The sequence below is a fragment of the Manihot esculenta genome, chromosome 17, assembly GCF_001659605.2.
Source record: "Manihot esculenta cultivar AM560-2 chromosome 17, M.esculenta_v8, whole genome shotgun sequence".
Classification (NCBI taxonomy): Eukaryota; Viridiplantae; Streptophyta; class Magnoliopsida; order Malpighiales; family Euphorbiaceae; genus Manihot; species Manihot esculenta.
Window position 1 is genome coordinate 8702761 of NC_035177.2, and position 19445 is coordinate 8722205.

The window sequence follows — 19445 nt, forward strand, 5'->3', positions numbered from 1 at the left end:
AAAAAAAGAATTATATCCAAATAAGGGTTTGGGAAAAAAAATATTCCCAAAACAGGGAAGTTTAGGACTATACCGCATCTACAAGATGCGATAATGGTCACTCTACTCAGAAAATATAAATAAATAAATAAATAAAACAATGAGTTGCGATAAGTTTTTATATATATATTAAATAAATTAAAAGTTAATTTACATTATAATCCTTAAATTTTTAAAAAATTACAATTTAATCCCTAATTTTTAAATAGTAAACAATTTAGTTCCTAAATTTTCATTTTGTCAATAAATTATTCATTCCGTTAAATTTATTGTTAGTCATGATGAAGTCCGCTAAACTTTGAATCCTCAACCCCAATTTTCTTAACTTCTAATATATCTCAATATATTTTATAGCAATCATTTATTAAATATTTTCTCTATTATAATCCCAAATTCTCTAATTTCTAATTTATTTCAAGATATTTATGGCAGTTATGCATTAAATATTTTCTCCACTGTATAAACACAGAACCCTTAATCTTTAAATTTCCAAATCTCCAATTTATATCAAGATATTTTATTGCAACATTATATTAAATATGTTCCCAACTTTGTTAAGGTAATTAAATTTGATACAAATTAACAAATTATCTTTATAAAATTATATAAATATATTTTTAAATGTATTACAATAGGTAGATGTATAAAATAAAAATAAAATACAAACACTTGATTAAATTACTTATATTGACATGATAGCAAAATTTAATGCAATACTGCTATAAAATGTGAAACAATTTAATACCTAAAGTTATATTTTGTTAACAAAATAGGTATTTCATTAAAATTCATTATTAGACTATAACAATTTAGTTATTCAAATTCACTTTTTATAACAGTTTAGCCCCTTTATCTTAATATTTTGTAACAATTTATCTTTTATAATTTCAATATTTGCAACAAATTAATCCTTTCAATTTAGGTTGACTTCTTCAATTAACAGTTCACAATTAATGGTTGACTAACGGTAAATTTAACAGAGTGATTAATATAGTTTTTTTTGCAAACAGGGTGAGAGAAATATTTTTTTACAGTGTATGGGCAAAAAGCCCTATTGAATGTTGGTAAGAAGCACACCTAGTTAAGATATTGACCATAGCTCTGAAGGCCGCAACCTGAAAGAAAGTGGATGGCACAATAAATAAAACAATAGTACATAGTAAGTAGCCAAAGACATTCGATAATTCGACGCCCAAACAAAGGGACCAAGCAATGTAACCATGTTCGTGTGAATAAAATACTAAGAACTATTAATGGAAAACCCCCTGATAAGATGAATTGAAGTACCTGAAGAGTTTCTCCACCACTGCCTATAAGATGGAGAAGCATGTTTAAAATTGGGTGAAGAAACTGAAGCAAGGCAGTGGAATCAACATTCTTCAAACTGTTAATGGCCTGCATGTGATCAGCATAACATATAAATGAACCCTCTACTGCCATTTATACAGTTGTTACACGACTAAAAGAACTGTGAACACTCCTTGGAACTTTGGCCTTTAAGGAATTCTAAAGTTTCCTAAAACCAGGACTTGGATGCAACATAAAAAAAATCTAAACTACTCTTTCTGGCTAAAGACCCCTTTATTTATTAAAATTATCTATCATTTTCTGAAGGATAAGTAGTTTGAGGCTTAATTAGGTCCATACCAGCACCCATGAGACTTGTTGGAAAGATAGAAATTTCATTCTACCAAAACTACAGTTGAAGTTTTGGACAACTCTTAGGGTCAATCAGTAAATAGGGAACAAATGAGCTTTTATCTTAGAAGAGAGTGTAATGTTTGTCCAAGCATTCAGGGCTTAGAATACACCTTTTTTATGCCCTTTGCACTATGCTTGGAGGGACCTTTTGGAGGTAAGGAAAGGGTGTTTAAAGTAACACTCTTTTTTGGGAGGAACGTTTTAAGGTAAGGCTTCAGAGGTTTCAAAACCTCCAAAAGGCTCACTTTACCTTACCTTCATAAAAACTCCCTTCAATCTATCCAAATTCACTGTTACTTGACAATGGTCATCATACCCCTCCAGTGAGACACAGAAATATACACCTTAATCTTGAATTCCAATCTTTTTATTTCTGGGTTATGATATATATGTTACTGAAATGAATTGAAGGATCTTCTTGTTGTTGGGATATATGTAAGGAATATAAACAAGGACTTGTGAACAGTGTACATAAAATAGAACACTACCTCCAGAAGTTCTGAACCCCACGGTGGACTTGTTCGAAGAGTGTGCCTATCATATTCAAGGAAAAAATCTCTAATGCGCTCATTTATCGGATACAATGATGAACAAAGCCTCATGCGCAATCTGAAAACATTCTTCCCATCTTCCAAATACTCCAGCCTCTCCTACCAAAAATAAGAAGTAACCATCATGACCAGGAACACAAACAAAAATGATCATCAGTTAAAATTAACATAGAGAAATACTTCTCTATGAGGAACTAAACACTTCCTATGAATGTTTATCGTTTGATGGAGGGGAGAGAGAGGGAGAGGAGATGTCATATAGAGTGAGACAAAACCACTTTATCACTACAAGAGGATAAATAAATAATGGATGTGGAAAGGTGGAACATTAATATGACCACTATTTTAAATAATTTGAAGACCATCAAGCAAGCACCTCCTGATAACCATAAGTCAGGTTCAAAAAGATTTGAACAAACATTAAAAAGAATAGAATGAATAGGAATAATTATAAGCGTGAAACTAGAAATAGTTAGTATATAAATATGAATCAAATATTTCATTAAACACACCTTGCCAATATCCTGGAGATAATGTGGAACTAGCTCTCTCATGATTGGTAAAGAAATTTCTGATCTCAACCTGAATTAAAATTGAACCATTGTACTTCTTAGGCTTTGCCAACAATGGTACTTACAAACAATATTGACTGAATCATCAAATAATTGAAAAGGCATATAAATGCAAGGAAAATTTGTATCATCAATATAAAAGGCCAAAACAAATTATGCAAAAAAACATTACAAAAGTTTAGGAACTGTGTAACATCACCTACCCCAGTCCAAGATAGATTGAATCCTCCAGGATTAGGAACATCAAAGTAGTGCAAAGTCTTTCTTTGGATTGATTAAGAGGATGTTTGGCTTAGCTTATGAAAATTGACTTATAAGCACTTAATGCTTATAAGTTTGCATTTAAAATTTTAAACAATTATGTGTTTGGTTAAAATACTTATAAGTGGCTAATAAGCAGTTGACATGTTTGATATAGCTAGCTTATAAATACATTTACCATTAAAATTACTATAAAAGGATATTAAATAACATATGTGGTAAAGTTTTAAAATTAAATAAGGACAAAATAGTAACTTACTTGGTCAAACCAGCTTATAAGTTTAATGCTTATAAGCACCAAAACGAAAAGCTGGTCACCCCCAGCTTATTTTTTTAGCTTATAATCTGAAATTATCAGCCCATAGAATGTTATAAACAAACAGGTCAGCTAACTTTTAAAGTTGATAAGCTAATATGACCAGCTTAGAAGTTTAGACAAACACCGCCTAAAACAAAACGTGTTGTTGATCAAAGAGAGAGAAAAGAAAGCTTCTCAAACAATGATCTTAGACAAGCACACTTTAACTACTTTTGTATAGCAAATTACTAATAGCCACAGTTTTAACAGTTTTTAAAATATAATGCTGCCAGTTTGTGTTATTTTATCCGTCTTCATGTCTAGAGTTCAATGATACTTGATGGAATTAGACAATGAATCCAAAGAGACAAGAATATGGGTCAACAGTCAAAGCACCAGTTTCTGTGTGTAATAACAAAGAGAGAGCAAGAGTACTTATTAATGAGGAGAGAAAAAAAAAATAACATAATAACAAACTCAAAATACTAATACATAAACAAAATTAGTAGTAAAACCAAACTATTGTATAGAAGATTTAAATTGCTCTTGATAATTTATCTAAAATATAAAACCAATGAATGTCTTCAACTCATAAAAGCATGAGGAAGAAGAGAAAGTATATAGAGAAGGAATTAAATAGAGGGAGAAGATTTAGAGAAAGAAGATAGAATTTTATTGATAATATTCTGGAATGCCTATACAGAGAGCTCAGCAACTCCTTATACCCCTACTTCCCACCAAAATCCCAGCTGTACTTCTAATAACTGCTTAACAAATTTTCACTCCAAATGACTAGTTAACTTTTCCACACTTATTCCGTAGCATAGATTTAAATTGCAGCCACGGCCACGTTTGCAGTCGCGGTCACAGTTAATTGAAACAAGCCGATAATAGCCATAACGTAATGGTAACTACCTATCGCTATCCAAATTCTAAAAAATAAATTACAAGCCTCATGAAATGAAGAGAGAATTAAATATTCGAATATAACTAAGATACCCAATCAAATAATAAGTATTAATACATCAAATGAAGACATTCAATCCGTCTTTATTAGACATCTTTAACAATAATTAATCTATAGCCAAAATAATAATATAGATAGTAAGAATAATTCTTCATATTCTAAAGTTGACAGAAAGAATGTGGCATCCAGTATTATTTTCTTTAACAAATAAGTAAAAGAAAATGTCAAAACAAAGATAAATAACTCAAATTTTATATGGTATAAGTGTAAAAAAATAGTAAAATAGTTAATGATTTTAGCTTAAGAGAAAAGAAGTGAAACATTTGTAGATATATAATTAACCTTTGAAGGAAATTTGAGAAAAATGAGATCCAACAGCAAAAAACTTCCCAATCTAGTAAGAACAAAATGTGTTGTTGCCTCACTATGGCTCAAAAAGAATTAGGTAGCAGACCATGACCACCATTACTTAATGGTAAAATAACGGCGGTAAGAGCCCTTACGAGAAAAAATTTTTCTCCACCTTTAAATGATAGGTGCAACGGTAACAATAGGGTGGAAAACATATAAATAATGGCCATTACATTATTTAAAACCATGGTCTGCAACACCTTCAGCTAGTAATAGCCCTTCTATGTAGCATCTTCAGCTAGAAGTATGAATTCTTTATTGACAAAGAGTTACCTTTCTTTTTGTTTTCTACAAAGTTCCAATTTTTCTTCCTTTTAAGATCACCATTGCACTAAAAAGGTAAACTTGCTGGTGAACCACTTTTGTGGCCTCCATTGCAGCAACTTGGAGAGTATAATGGTTTATGTTTAACAAACAGCTGAAGCAAGGGCCATCAGTTTTTCCTACATCTTCTTCTCATTTCAAATTCATCCTCCCTGAGCAATAAAGGATTGTAGCATCTCAAGGAACACATTTTCTTCCTCTGTTCTCTAATTTCAAATTCATTCTCTTTGAATAACATCTGATATCATTATCTCAGCCCAAATAAACTTCCGTCAAGAACAAGAGTAGCTCTTCACTATGCAGATTTTAATGAAAAATTTGCAAAGTTATTGAAATATATATATATTTAAAGATATAATTACAACTAAGATATATAACTAGGTAACAAAGCATAAATATATCAAATAAGGACATTACATCCATTACTCTTAGATATCATAATTTAAAATTAGGTTTAACACACTATTTAGTTCATAAATATTAATATCAAGAGCTAATTAGTTTTTTAAAATTTTATCTTATAATAGCCTGAATTTATAAACAAATACATATTCAAGCTAAATCTCTCTTAGATATTATTTTCTATACACATTTACCTAAAATGATTCAAGGAATGTCTAAAAATTAGAAAAAAAAAATAACAATAATAATAATAATAACTTGCCTTTGTTCTCATTTACTTCAAAATCGCCTTCTCTATTTAGTGGTCTATGCTCTTAAGATCAAAATATGAGTCCAAAGACCTACATCACCTCTCTAATCCAAGTTCCTCAGTTGCCCTTACTTTTGCTGTCTCTGTTGCAATGTTGCTCCTCTTCACAACCGTTCTGGTCATCCATTCTTATCAAGCTTCAGAAAATAATTCCTATTCTCTCTACATTGTTTTCCTTTGAATGTGTTTTCCTTTGAATGTGACATGTGTCAACTTGGGAAAAAGCCCTCAACAAAATGGGGTCGAGAAATGTAAAAGCAGGACCACATGCAACAGCATGTACGTTGCTTTTTTTTTTTTTTTTTGAAATGCATGTACGTTGCTTATACATTATAATGTTCCATTTTTCTTTTAGGGGATGCCATTATCACTACTTTTTACTTGATCACCCAAATAATTCCTCTATCTTACAACATCAAAGTCCTCGCTCAATGTCGTTTCCATGCCAAAATTGTATTTTGTTATGTGTGTTTTGTCATGATCATGACCATGGAAAGATAAATTTCTGCTCAAAACTTTAAATGTCCTTTTAGATACTCCAATCTTCAAAAAGTTATAAATGCTATGACCTCACAACAAACAATTACTTTACTCCATTGATGTAACCTTTTTTAAGATCTCTCCATATTTCTCAAATAGAACACCCAAACATCTTATTCAAGACACTTCAGCAGCTTATTCTTCCTCTGCCAAAAGTTAGTCCACCTCTGCATTGTCCTTGTCATAACACCAATATACTTTTTACCTGTGACACAGGTACAATAGCAGCTCATGCTTCATCATCACCTGCACCCATCATGTCTTCAACAAAACAAAAACTCCGATTGTTGCTTCTTGAAAAGGCATTTGTTCTTCTCGCAATCAATTAATTAATAGTATATGAAAAAGAACCTAAAATTAATTTCAAATCTATTTACATCAAATCATTAATTCTCATCAAGCATGAGTTGCCACTATTTCAACTGCTAACTCTTTGTTTTATTCATTGATTAATAATCTGTCATATTATTATTAATAGTAGATTGTAGTTCGTACAATCCAACCCATTCGAAGGTTGAACAGGGAGAGCATCCACAAATCCACATGTAAGACACTTATACAGCATGTAATCCAAGTAACAAGCACACAAGCATTATATTCTTAGTAATGTAAATTCTAAATGGAAAAGGAGACTAAGTATAAAGCCATTTACATACTGAGCATGTGTAGATAATGGAAGCGCTGCATATCCAATTACCACCTAAGAAAAAAACATACAATATGTCAGTTCAACAGATATACACGACAATGTTGTCGTAGCCTCCCAACATAAGCAGTGCATCATGATGGACCGAGACAAAATCAGAAATCATATTGAATATTGATGTAACAGAATACACATACAACACTGTACCCCACAACATGAGCAGTGGAAGAAGAATAAACAGGGAGTCAAAATTAAATGGAAAACAAAGATGAAAGGATTTACTTAAGGCTTTATATCTGATCTGCTAATCCAGCTATATAGATGGAATACAAGAAGAAACCACATGTCCTTTAATAGATGTGGTAATATCAATTTCAAAACTAGAATTAGTTTTAAATATAAATACTTTTATTAGGTAAATAGCTTTTTGGAAAAAAAAAAAAAAAAAAAAAAACTAAAAAGAATAGTTACAAGTTCTCCTTTGAATTAGGAAATTAACCAACACAAGTCAACAACCTCACCTATAGTTGATCAAGTTCTCTCTACTGACCAAGATCCTACTATGATCAAGACACTATCCCGTCATCAGATCATTGGAGTATTTTAAGCTCAAATACGACAAACTGCTTTTGCTTGCTAAGGCTAAAAGCTTTGAATCTTCATAATAAATAATAAAGGTTTTAATAAATACAGATAAAAAATTTAACTAATTTAACCACCATTTTCAACCAAAATTCAAACATTTTTTTATGAATTCCAATCCTAACAAATTTTATGTTACAGGATTAGTTTTCAACGACCATGGGCCAACATTATCGAGCTTAATTTTGTCCCCCGTTCCTGCCACATAAAAGTCTTTTCTACAAGACTACATGACAGTTTATTATTTAGAAAGGCACACATCTTGTAACAAAACAAGAACAATGAAAAAAGATATCTGCAGCTGACTCCAGCTATTGAGAACCAATAATTAATTTTAGTCAAGTTTCACTTATAATGTTAAAAAACAACTAAATCCGTGTACCCCATCCATGAAAAGTAGGGTTCAATTAACAGCAATACAAATCAAACTATTTATATGTATGCATCAACATGTCTCCATGTGTGGCATAGACTAGAGATGGTACTCACTGGCTTTGGAGCTTCCAACTTTGTTTGAAGATCAATATGGAAGAAAGTGAACAAGAGATGATGTAACGGTGTCCAGATGGCAGAAAGGGAAAGTTTAATCTCATCATGGAAGCAAGCCACTCTAGCCCCAGCAGCAACCTGCGTGTGAGCCCACTTTTGGTGTGATGCTCCTGGTTCCCTAGGATACATTGCCTGCATCATTATTCACAAACATGAACATTGTAAAATGAAATTCACAACACAAACTGCTTTAATATCAAACGTAGATCACCTCCAAAGGTTGTCGACGAACATCTGCATCATCCTTCCTTAGTTCCACACGAATGAACAAATTCCTCTTCCGACTCAAAGTAACAGTTAAAGGATAAACATACAAGCAATGAAAAAGCTGCAAGAAAGGCTCATTTCTCATTGTTGTGCGGAAGTCAAATGCTTGGAACTGCACATCAATTAACACAGTCTATTAGACTTTATTTTTCTTATTTAGATAAACCCAAAAGAACATATGATAGCAAAGAAACTGTAACTCACTCGCAGGAAGAAGGAGAGAGAGAGAGAGAGAGAAGGAAGAAGAAGAAGAAGAAGAAGAAGAAGAAAGGAAGGAAAAACAAGAGAGAACCATTTATAAACAATCAACAATATCACAACATGGATAAGCAAAAGCATATATTTATGCAAAAGAAAGGTCTCAATCCTAAGTGGCTACAAAAGCCAGAGGCTTCTTTTCCACCCTCTGCGTCTCTCATGGAGTAGCCCTTTTATTATGTTCTCCCCAGACCATACAAAAATTGTAAGATGGATCAAGCTAAAGTATCAAATTAGATATTAAACATATAAATCTACAAATTTGTAAAAATTTAAGCCCACATCTTCTCATCTAAACTAAACCAAATAAAGGTTCCTATATGAGCATGTGAGGGAGATTATATACGAAAAAGGTATTTTATGATAAATATGTTGCATACAAACCCGGCCATTACCCAGATGCAAAAGTATAAATAACAGAACCAATAATAAAGAAATGATAAAGCAAGGAATTTGATCAATGAGTTGCAAAATAAGTAGCTTGCTATTTAAGAGATTTCAGCTCACACAGAAAATAATTACAACCTTGACCAAGCATTAATCATGAGAGCACAAGGATGTAAATTACATATGAAGAAGAATTCACAAATATATATATATAACTAAGAAAGCACAAAACTTTTCCTACAATCATTTTTCAAATGCATTGCATGTAATAACTGGTTCTTCTAACAGTCTATGCTAGTATTTTAAACAGAAAATGTAAATTTTTTTTTTTTGAGTTCATGATTTTATCAATATTCCCAGAAAAATTCCTAAGGTGGATTACAGATAAAATCACATATGTAACTGGAAACAGCTTATAGTATTTAAAAATTGATGCTTTTACAATAATAGTAATAATAATAATAATAATAACAATACCAACAATAGAAACAACAGAAAAAATAAATAAATATTTTAAGTCAGCTTCAACAAAGATTAAATCAGAAGAGCGAAAAAGGAAAATGAAAGAGAAAATGGGTACACAAACTTGTGTGTTGAGTTTCTTCAACCAAGCGTATGTATTAGTAATACATAGGAAGCATACATAAGGGAAGTTGCATTTAAGTAGGATTGATACATAAAATGAGTTTATACATATAGATCAAAATGTGCAGGCATTAAAAAAACTCAATTAATTATGAATTGATACATAAAAATGAAAAGAACAAAGTAATGTTTCCAAGACATAAATTTTAAATACCAAGGGATTCTTGATTTTTCAGAATGAAAGAGAAACTGAAAGAACAGGCAGTCACTTTTCCTTCTTTTTAGGCCTCAAGTTCTTATTTCCTTTAGTTACCTCATAATCATGTGTTCCCTCCACTCTCCACTATACGTCGGTAAACCCTTTAGTTTTTACAAAGTTACTCATCGGACCATTGAGTGCATGACTGCACAAAAGACTTCAGGGGAAAAACTGAGTGCTTAGAGTGGATTCTATTGTGCACCTATGAATGATTATACATGAGATGCTATTTCCTTCAAAATTTTGTGAGTAACATGAATAAAATTTGTAGGCATGTTTAAAAGCATGAAGAACTCTATGCAAATATCCAAGGGAGGTTGTGAACTCCCTTGCAACCTTCTCCAGTGCCTGTCCATGGTTATAGGATAGTTGACTACTCTAAACTTTAGCCACTTAAGCATCCTAAGAGTCCCTCTCTACCATGGTTTTAAATAACGGCCATTATGTAACGGGTTTTGAAGGACCGTTACCCGTTATATAACGGCCCCCTAATTTGCAGACATAACGGCCGTTACGTAACGGTAACGGCCGTTACCAGTAATTAAAATTCTTTTATATCCTTCCTCTTATGCCCCCTATTCTCATTTTCATTAGTTTCTACACTTTTCAATAGCTTCAAAGACTATATTTTTTAAGTTTTCTCTCCCCTTTCTCTTTCAAATTCAAATCTTCCTTGCATATTTCTCCTATAAGCTTAGATCCATCGTAAACTACTCTATTTTAAAACTTATTTCTTCTAAAAAGTTTTAAATTTTATCTATTTTAGTTTTTAGTTTTTTTTTCCTTTTTTTTTAATTTTGTGGATTAAAGAATTAGTTTTGAGTTAAAATTATATTTTGAGCTATTAATTTACTCGATTTATAAAGATTATGTTGGTTTTTCTTATTTTAAACTATATGATGTTTAACTTAAGTTAAATAATCTATATTTTATATATTTATACATATTGTTCTGAATTAAATCTAATCAATATCATTTTATTTATGAACTTTGCAATTTTTTTTCAAAAATTTGTATAGTGCCAGACCGTTACCTACGTTACAGGCCTGTTTAAAATTTGTATAGTGCCAGACCGTTACCTACGTTACAGGCCTGTTTCCATTATCTACGACCGCGATTTAAAACCATGCTCTCTACCCCCCCCCCCCCAACTTATTCTTGATCTCACTCCAAACTAAGATACTTTTCCTAGTTGCAGAATTTAATTTAAGAATAAAATCAACCAACATCAACATGCTTACTAAAAAGCAAAACTTGCAAATACACTACAATCAAGCGTTCATGCAGCTCCAAAGGCAAAATCACAGAATCATTCATTTAACAGGAAGCAACCAAATTCAGTTATAGGAAGCATCGTGACAGCAACATTCAGAGATCCACAATAATAAATAAGGTTGTTAACATGTTATGCTTACATCATCAGCACTCATCTCAGGGTTTCCATGAATACTAGGACTATTTCCAGAACTTTCTTTCCCATCATAGGTATTCCACTTGGAGCTGCTAGATTGAGGACAGTCAGAGCCATTGCTAGGGCATCTTCTAAGAGTGGAATCAGTAATCCTGTCTCCTGGATCAACAGACTCATTGGTCATGCTACCACTTTCTGATAGGTTTTCCAAGTCAGAATGGCCTGTCTGGTGCTTCTCAATTTCTAGTCTGAGAACACCTCTGATTGGTTTGTGAACCTTGCGTTTAGGATCCTGTATATTGGAGGGAGGATAAGACAAATAATAGAAGCATCTTTTAACAATATAGAGTACAGTACTCTAACATAAGCATGCAGCACTCACCATGACAAGCAAAAGGAATTCATACTATAAAAAATTTATGGCAAGATAAGCTCCCATCGAATTAGGCGTGGTACTCCATAGGTTTTAAGAGTAATTTACACCTTCCGGTACAGAAATCATTCTTAAAAAGATGTGTATCATTCTTAAAAAGATGTGTAGGAACTATAACCCTTCATTATGTTGGTCTTACCTAATTTATTTTAAGCAAACTAATAAAAGACCAACAAAAGAAAGGAGCTTTAAATAAGGATGTAACCCATAAAATCAATACAAGATGGATGAAATGGAGAAGTATGACAAGTGTCTTGTGCAATGGTAAGATTCCTAACAAAGTCAAAGGTAAGTTCTATAGGATAATAGTTAGACCAACAATGTTGTATGCGAATGGATGTAGGGCATCTAAGGGCAACACAACAAGAATGTAGCAAAAATGTAGATGTTGAGATTGAAATCTGTTAACATGATAATGGATAAGATTAGGAATGACCAAATCCTGTCAAAGAATGCCTGTAGCACAAATTAGAGAGAAATGAGAGCGGATCAATTAAGATGGTTTGGTTCCTGGTATGAAAGTGTGATTAGTTAGAAGGAAAAGAGTGAGAAAGAAAATGACATAGAGAGAAGTGGTATCAAAGGATATAAAAGTTTTGAATTTTTATGTGGACTTGATGTCCAACAAAGATGAATGGAGAAAAAAATCCATAGAGCCAACGCCAACAAGTTTGGAACTAAGGATTAGTTTTTCTTACTGTAACCCATGACCATAATTAACCTAAACAATAAATTTTCCAGTCCACCATAGTGTCATTATTTCAGGAAATTTCTAAATGGACCAAATAAAACTACCTCAACTCCCATAATAGCATTGAACTTCTAAATTTTATGTAATTTAGAATTACCAAGAAAATATGAACGTTACAAAATAAAATCAGTATCTTTTTTGAACTCCCAACAAATTATGAGAAGATTCATTTATTTCATTGGCCAAAAAAGGTACACGGACAACTATAAAATTTACATTGCAAAGAAAAATAAATCACAAGCAAAAAATATTATATGAACAATAAGCAGCAAAGCATATCATAATTAAGTGCACAATGAAAATTTCAATATGTCAACAAGACTCCACTAGTAAGAGTATGGTTGATGAGACCTAACTTTCCCATTATCAAGCAAGAGTTACCTAAAGTGTACCAAATAAGTACCCCAAGTCAGTATTTCTGCACAACTATATGAAGAAAATATGTGAATGTCAGTCACATTTGCACCAAGTTGGACTAGTATGATTAACATAAAGGGTGAACCACCACATATAGAATATTCTCAGGACTAATCCTTTCAAGATCTATCCATTGAATTCTCCTCCCTATAATTCTTCCGTCTAAATTCCATCCATTCTAAGTTTATGTTCCAATTTTCTGAACAGAATCAAGAGGCAATGAAGCTATAAAACCAAGATTATGAGTGGGTAAACACCGTAAATGGAGGCACATATAAAAACCCAAAAATAATTACAAGCAACAAATATATAAAATGTGCAAGGGAAAACAAATTTATGGAAAAAAGGGAATAATTTTCAAAATGGCAAATACAGTACTCCTTAATAATTTGCAAATAGAAAAAACTCATAAAGATGTTAAAGAAGAGCCAAATGTAAATCAATGCAAACTGAACCTGAAGAGAGTCCTCAGTATAGCTTTCTTTAACTTTATTTAGGTTTGAAATTTCAACCACCACCGAGCTTCCACTTGAATAACCCAATTTCCCGTCCAGTGTGAAATTTGCTACAGGCTCAAACACACCGTCATGTGAACTTGATCCGGACACACTTGGAGCAAGTGGGCTGCTTGGGGATGCAGGCCCTCCAGAAGTTGCACCAACACTGTTATCAAATAATGGAACAATTGCCCAGGCGAATGACTGTTTATAAGGCATAATTCGTGACCACACCTGTAATTTCTGCTTCTCTCTCTCACTCAAGTGGACCTGCTCACATACAGGGAACACAAGAATTATACAAGAGAACTTTTATTCAGAAGTTCTTTCAATGGACTACAGTGATGCACAGTCATAAACATAATATTTGTTCACCTAAAGAACCCTGCACGCCTATTTAAATCTTAAAAGCCCCTGTTCCAGATAATCAAAGGGCAAAGCTATTGTCTAGATGAGCCTTAATTATGTATTTATTTATTGTAGGAAAGCTCTAAACAAATATTCAGGTTACTTGTGCTCACCCACTATATCCATCTAGGGACGCACCCTCATGTAGATTTAACATATTCTGGTCAAGCTAAGAAGCCACCCTTATAACATAAAATGAGGGTAGTCCAAAATTTATATGAGCCATGAGGACTCTTCTACTCATTACTAATGCAGCACTTTTTTTTTACTAGATCTTACAACAAAAGAACAATCCACGAAAGATCTTTTGTATTTACCCAATTACGAGGCCTTATAGGATTACTTGATGAATAAGAATAAAAATCAAGATAGATTATAGAACTAGTACAATTTCTAATTTAAACATTAGCTATTTCTCAAAAAATAAAATAAAGTAAATCAAATTAAAATGATGCCACAGCTTTAGAATTTCAATCTAATCAAATGTTGGTTAACAACCCTTAGAGATAGAACACATGTAAGTTATGACATGGAGTACTTGACCCAACGTGTCAGGTGTTTATGGAGAACCCTAAACCACTTCAATCACAAATATAGAGACGAAGGGCTGAAGAGATGACATATATAAGCAGCTTATTAACAGATAACCAACAAGGGAACAACTGTACAAGCTTGGAAGCATGAAACTGATTGATGAAAGCAAGAACATACAGGTTCTTTACGTGAATAAACAGATGGGGTAACCCCGCCTTCTTCTGTAGCAGGTTTCTCTAGCTGGATCAACAGACAAATTGATGCAGATGGAGCATCTAAATAGAAAATTCCACGAGGTTCATATGGAATTTTTGCCTGATGAATTATGAAAACAATAACAGAGCTAATAAGAAAAACTCTTATAGAAAAGGACTGTAAATTAGGCTTGTGGTATGAGGCCAGATTCAATAACGTTCAAAAAGTTTAAAATGTTACAAGTTGATGAATAACTATTTAAAATTTTCAATTCAAACCCTAATAAATTCTTTCCAAAAAAATATTAATTTCTTTTATGAAATCATGTAAATGAGGTGTTAAAAACCAAAATACTCCATCAGTTTTAGCTTTAAAAATCCTCTCCAAAATGTTGACATAATAATGAACTACTTCATACAAGGCCAGTGTTAAATTAGACTCATTGTGCAGATAATTCATAACGAAAAATTGAAAATCCTAATTCAATGTTGTTGAACAAAAGAAAGTAGAAAAGGAAAATGAAAAGGCATATATAATACCCAGTTATTATTAATTGAAATCGTTAGTCTACTAAGGCCTCATTAATAATTAAATGATGGAGCTTAATTGAACTAGCCTCATACTATATGCCTCTGTGTAATCATACCAAAACATAATTTCTATATGAACTTCATAACTTACATCTTGTGCATCTGTTGGCAGCACAGAAAAATAAAAATCCTCCGATAACTTTTCTCTTCTCTCCTTATTATATATGCAAATGGTACCATAAAACGGCTCTGATAGGAAGAACCCTTAAGTCAATCAAAACTAATAAACTAAAACAAGCAATATGAAATTATAACTCTTGTTTGTCTCCATCTAAAGGCTTTACAATAAAATAACAAATAGATAAATAATCCAGAAGATCAAACTTTGAATGTTCATCTAATTTTTCGGATGTTGATTATACTGTTGAATATGGTCTTAGCTCGTAAGAATAAGGCGAAGAGAGGTCATGTTTCTATAGTTCTCCCTTTAAATTAACTGCAATGCAACTTCAGAAAAAAAAATGAGAATGCTATTTGCCGCCAAAATAAAGAAAAAAGTTTATGCTGCATGAATTTTTCACCCGTAATTAAAAATTAGAAAAGTAGTTTACTTTATGTTGAAATTAAAAGAAAAAAATCCACCCATATTTGTACATTGACACAGAGTTAGAGAAGCAGCAACACATCAGTTGCATGGCTCCAGTAACATGGCCATTACTCACCAACTAGTCCTGCTTGAAATGAAAGGGACAGGACTTTCACAGAGATCTTCAATCCTCTGAAACCATTCCACACCCAAAAGAAACAGAAAATTAACAGTCATTGATAATATGAAACTAATAATAAGAAAAGAAAAATACCCAGAATGTTGGTATCAAATAAACCTGCCATATGGGGCCATTGGAGTTTCTTGAATCCTTTGGCCAAATATCACCGACCTCTCATTTTCCCAGTCAAAAGCTGGTTCATAAGCAGGGAGAGGGGAATGACCAAAATGCTGCAAGCACATAATTATTATAAATAGAATGGTGGCAAATCCATAAAGTAAATTATGGGCAAAAATAGAATAACCAAAATTTAAATCTAACTCAAGTATATGAATAGAGGAAGTAAGACTAATGATCCCAATAAAATTAAGACTACAGCCATATAGCCAGGCAGCCAGCACAACCTCCGAAACATGCGACTGCAACAAGTCAGAGGTGGCCTCTGTAAATTGCCTTCCAGAGGTACTCGGGATGTCAGCATCACTAGCATCTTCAGCCTTACTTCGTCTTAAATTTGCAAGCTGCATTTCTGCAGAAATATCAAGGAAATGTCAAAAGCATTGAACAACAAAATAAGAAGTATACAGATCGGTGAAATAGCAAAATGTGAGCATTGGGCATAACATAAAAATATAATCAGTTGAGGATGCATTTCAAGGGTCTCGAGAATCTAGTCAGAAAAACAAAAATGAAAAAAAGGAGGAAGGAATTTGCCTATATCTCACTCTCCCTTAGCATATAAGAATTTCCTTCATATATTAACTGGAATTTTTTGATTTTTCTAAGTAAAGCCATTAATCATAACGTTACCTGTCTCAATATCAGTATCAGGCCCTTCAAAAATCTGGTTTTGAAAAGATACTGGAGCTATGCTTTCATAGTGACCATACTTATTTTCATCCTTTACCCAGTCAGTTCTATAGCATTGAACAAGTTCATTAAGATGAGGCCACTGATCAAGATTTTCATCAAGCTGAAAAAATAATAAATATAACAAAACTTCATTAGTAAAAGACTATGATACTCCCAAATTTAAATTAGTTATATGATAATCATGATATTGATAGCACTGCCTAAAGCATCAGTCCCATGTAATTTGGAGTTGAATTTTGGCAAGAAAGCTTAGGTAATCAATGTACCCAAGGAGACAATATTTTTGAAAATGCCCCAGGGCATGGTTTGCAGATAGCAAGATAATTAGTCTTCCACATACTACACTTTCCCTCGTTGCTTGAATTTGTAAAATAGCTCATATAGCCAAGAGAAGCAATATCAAAAAAGTAGACAGCAACAGTAAGAGACTGGAGTCACAGCTGATTACTACTCAATTAAACCTTCCAATACCCTCCTCTCCCTCTCACTGCAATCCCTAGGCAACTTTGCATTCTTAAATTAGCTGCCTCAGAAATGCCATAAGAAAACACACGTTTCAAATGAAACAGAAAACAATTCTTACAAATTAAAAATCTAGGAAACAAAAAATAAGTTCAATGGTAATGGAGCAACGAAATCCAGCCCCTAAGTATAAGTTCAAAATCTGCTTATTTTTTCTTGCATGTGTATTAGGGAAAAAAAATTGTGCTAACAATCTGTTAAGCAGCTAAAGATCTGAAATTCCATATGAATAGCATTCATGAAACAAATGTTCATTATCAGATGGAGCACATGTTTGAATACACATGTAAGGAGAAGGGAACGTCAAGGTTTGACCTCTAGCAACTCTACAGTGCATTTGTTCACAAAAGCATTTGATTATGGGGATAAATTCAAAGAGACTGGAGATTCTGTGTCAACTTGGTGTATACATTATATGGAAGGCTTGCCAACAGCAGTAGGATGTAGGAGATGAAAACAACATCCATCTGCTATGAAATGATATTATAAAATAAACAAGCAGCACATAAAGTTAAAAGATTTATATCTTCAAATATAGAAGTTACCAAACACATTTAATTTGTTCGATCAACTCAAAATCTAATACAACTACAAACATTATTTTTAAAAAAATGAAGAGATAGTTGCATTAATAGAGAAAGACTCACCAACGGGTCCAACTTAAGACGAGCAAGAGATTGGCGAGATATTCTATGGAAGCGCTGCCCCCCATTGTTACCACTATTATTATCCATCTATAAAAATAAAAATAGCAATAAAAATAAAAAGGCCGAACAACTATAAAGCACGTAGGGGTATAACTAATTTAATTAATCTATTTGGACAAGAGCAAATGAAAAAATGAGTCTATGGGAAAAAGGGAAGTGATAGCCACCATCATTTCAATAACAGCAATAGAATCTTGTGACATGTTTCTTTCAAAATAAAAATTAAAACCAGCAACTGTTTATACCTGTCCCCTTCAGAAATTATTTGATTTATTTCTATTACTTCCCAATTCGAGAAAAACAGACAAAATTTTATCATCACAGTCCTCTCACTCAATTATAACTATACCTTCTCCTAAACTTGAATGACAAAATAATCAAACAGTTGGTGGGCAGCCTTTGTTAATAAGTAGGATTATGGTCACGTGAATATCAATCACATTATACATAAATCCACTGAATGTTGAAATCAAATGAGGGCCAAATAAATAAAGATGGGATAAACAAACTTCAGCAGATAAACTAAAAATATGCATAAATACATTACATACATACGCACAAAGGTATACATTTATATATAAAAGAAAAAAGTATAAGCATGCTTGAGGATGAATGTGAAGAGCGTTTAGTCACCAGAAGTGAGCTTGGAGAGTGTAGGAGTCAAGAGCGACGGTGGTAGCGGCGTGGAACGTCGGAAAAGCAGCGGTGGAGCTGATAAGCTAAGGATGAGAAAAGGGGTAGCATTGGTCAAGAATACAAGTAGAATGTCATCAATCTAGCAGATCTGAAACGAGCGGAAGCACAGTTTTCGGCAGTGAATTTGAAGCAAAAGAAAGACGACACAAATAAAAGAATTGGAAGAAATAAACAAACCTCAAAGTTGAAAATGAAAGTAAGAATTGAAATCGAGTAAGAAATGAAGGAGAAGAAGACAACCCTAAGAAAGAGAGAGAAAGAGAGCATAGAGGGTCAAAAACAAGTCACAAGTCCAACACACAAAACGCCAAACTGTGTGTGTCTGGAGGATGGGGTCTCTTTATCGAATCTCTGCTGGCCTCTACGCCTTCCTCCTTTCTAAAAAACACATATATATAGTTATATATGTGTGCGTAACACATGTATATATACTTTCCTTTGCCTTTATTCACTTTCAAGGCAAGCAAATTATAAATTATTATTTGTTTCACCTTCATTTCCCTTAGAAAGCAAATTACGAAAAGGGGCTTCTTAAAAAATTAAAGCAGGGAAATTATTTTAAGGGTTTAATATTAGAATTAATGTAATTTTTTTAAAAAAAATTAGAAATCTAATACGTTTGTGAAATTATTTATATAACTAATATTAATTTAAGCAAACATAACTAAAAAAAAACACTTTTTTTGTGTTAGTGTTCTTAAAAATGATAATTCAATTTGAATTTTTAGACTAGAT

General features: G+C 32.6%; 1 protein-coding gene and 1 long non-coding RNA gene across 3 annotated transcripts in view; both read right to left on the reverse strand.

Annotated features, from left to right (window-relative positions):
- Positions 1 to 19073, reverse strand: part of LOC110605297 (guanine nucleotide exchange factor SPIKE 1) — a 36573-nt gene extending 17500 nt beyond the window's left edge. Inside the window, exons 1-18 of one of the 2 annotated variants that reach the window (XM_021743750.2) lie at positions 18888 to 19073; positions 18648 to 18733; positions 17955 to 18041; positions 16723 to 16885; positions 16317 to 16441; positions 16030 to 16142; positions 15868 to 15923; positions 15297 to 15394; positions 14598 to 14735; positions 13437 to 13748; positions 11385 to 11672; positions 8425 to 8592; positions 8154 to 8345; positions 7033 to 7076; positions 2804 to 2873; positions 2229 to 2390; positions 1327 to 1434; positions 1117 to 1154 (exon numbers count right to left, since the gene is read on the reverse strand). In XM_021743750.2, the coding sequence (XP_021599442.1) occupies positions 1117 to 1154; positions 1327 to 1434; positions 2229 to 2390; positions 2804 to 2873; positions 7033 to 7076; positions 8154 to 8345; positions 8425 to 8592; positions 11385 to 11672; positions 13437 to 13748; positions 14598 to 14735; positions 15297 to 15394; positions 15868 to 15923; positions 16030 to 16142; positions 16317 to 16441; positions 16723 to 16885; positions 17955 to 18041 (2162 nt within the window). In that variant the 5' untranslated portion in view covers positions 18648 to 18733; positions 18888 to 19073. Of the gene's footprint in view, positions 1 to 1116; positions 1155 to 1326; positions 1435 to 2228; positions 2391 to 2803; positions 2874 to 7032; positions 7077 to 8153; positions 8346 to 8424; positions 8593 to 11384; positions 11673 to 13436; positions 13749 to 14597; positions 14736 to 15296; positions 15395 to 15867; positions 15924 to 16029; positions 16143 to 16316; positions 16442 to 16722; positions 16886 to 17954; positions 18042 to 18647; positions 18799 to 18887 lie in introns of both variants that reach the window. The other variant, XM_021743749.2, reaches the window with a different exon arrangement.
- LOC110605298 lies at positions 9424 to 11377 on the reverse strand. The gene is made up of 2 exons (XR_002486372.2): positions 11049 to 11377; positions 9424 to 11002 (listed from the first exon to the last, which is right to left on the reverse strand). It is a non-coding gene; the product is annotated as an uncharacterized LOC110605298 (long non-coding RNA).
- Positions 19074 to 19445: the final 372 nt, after the last annotated feature.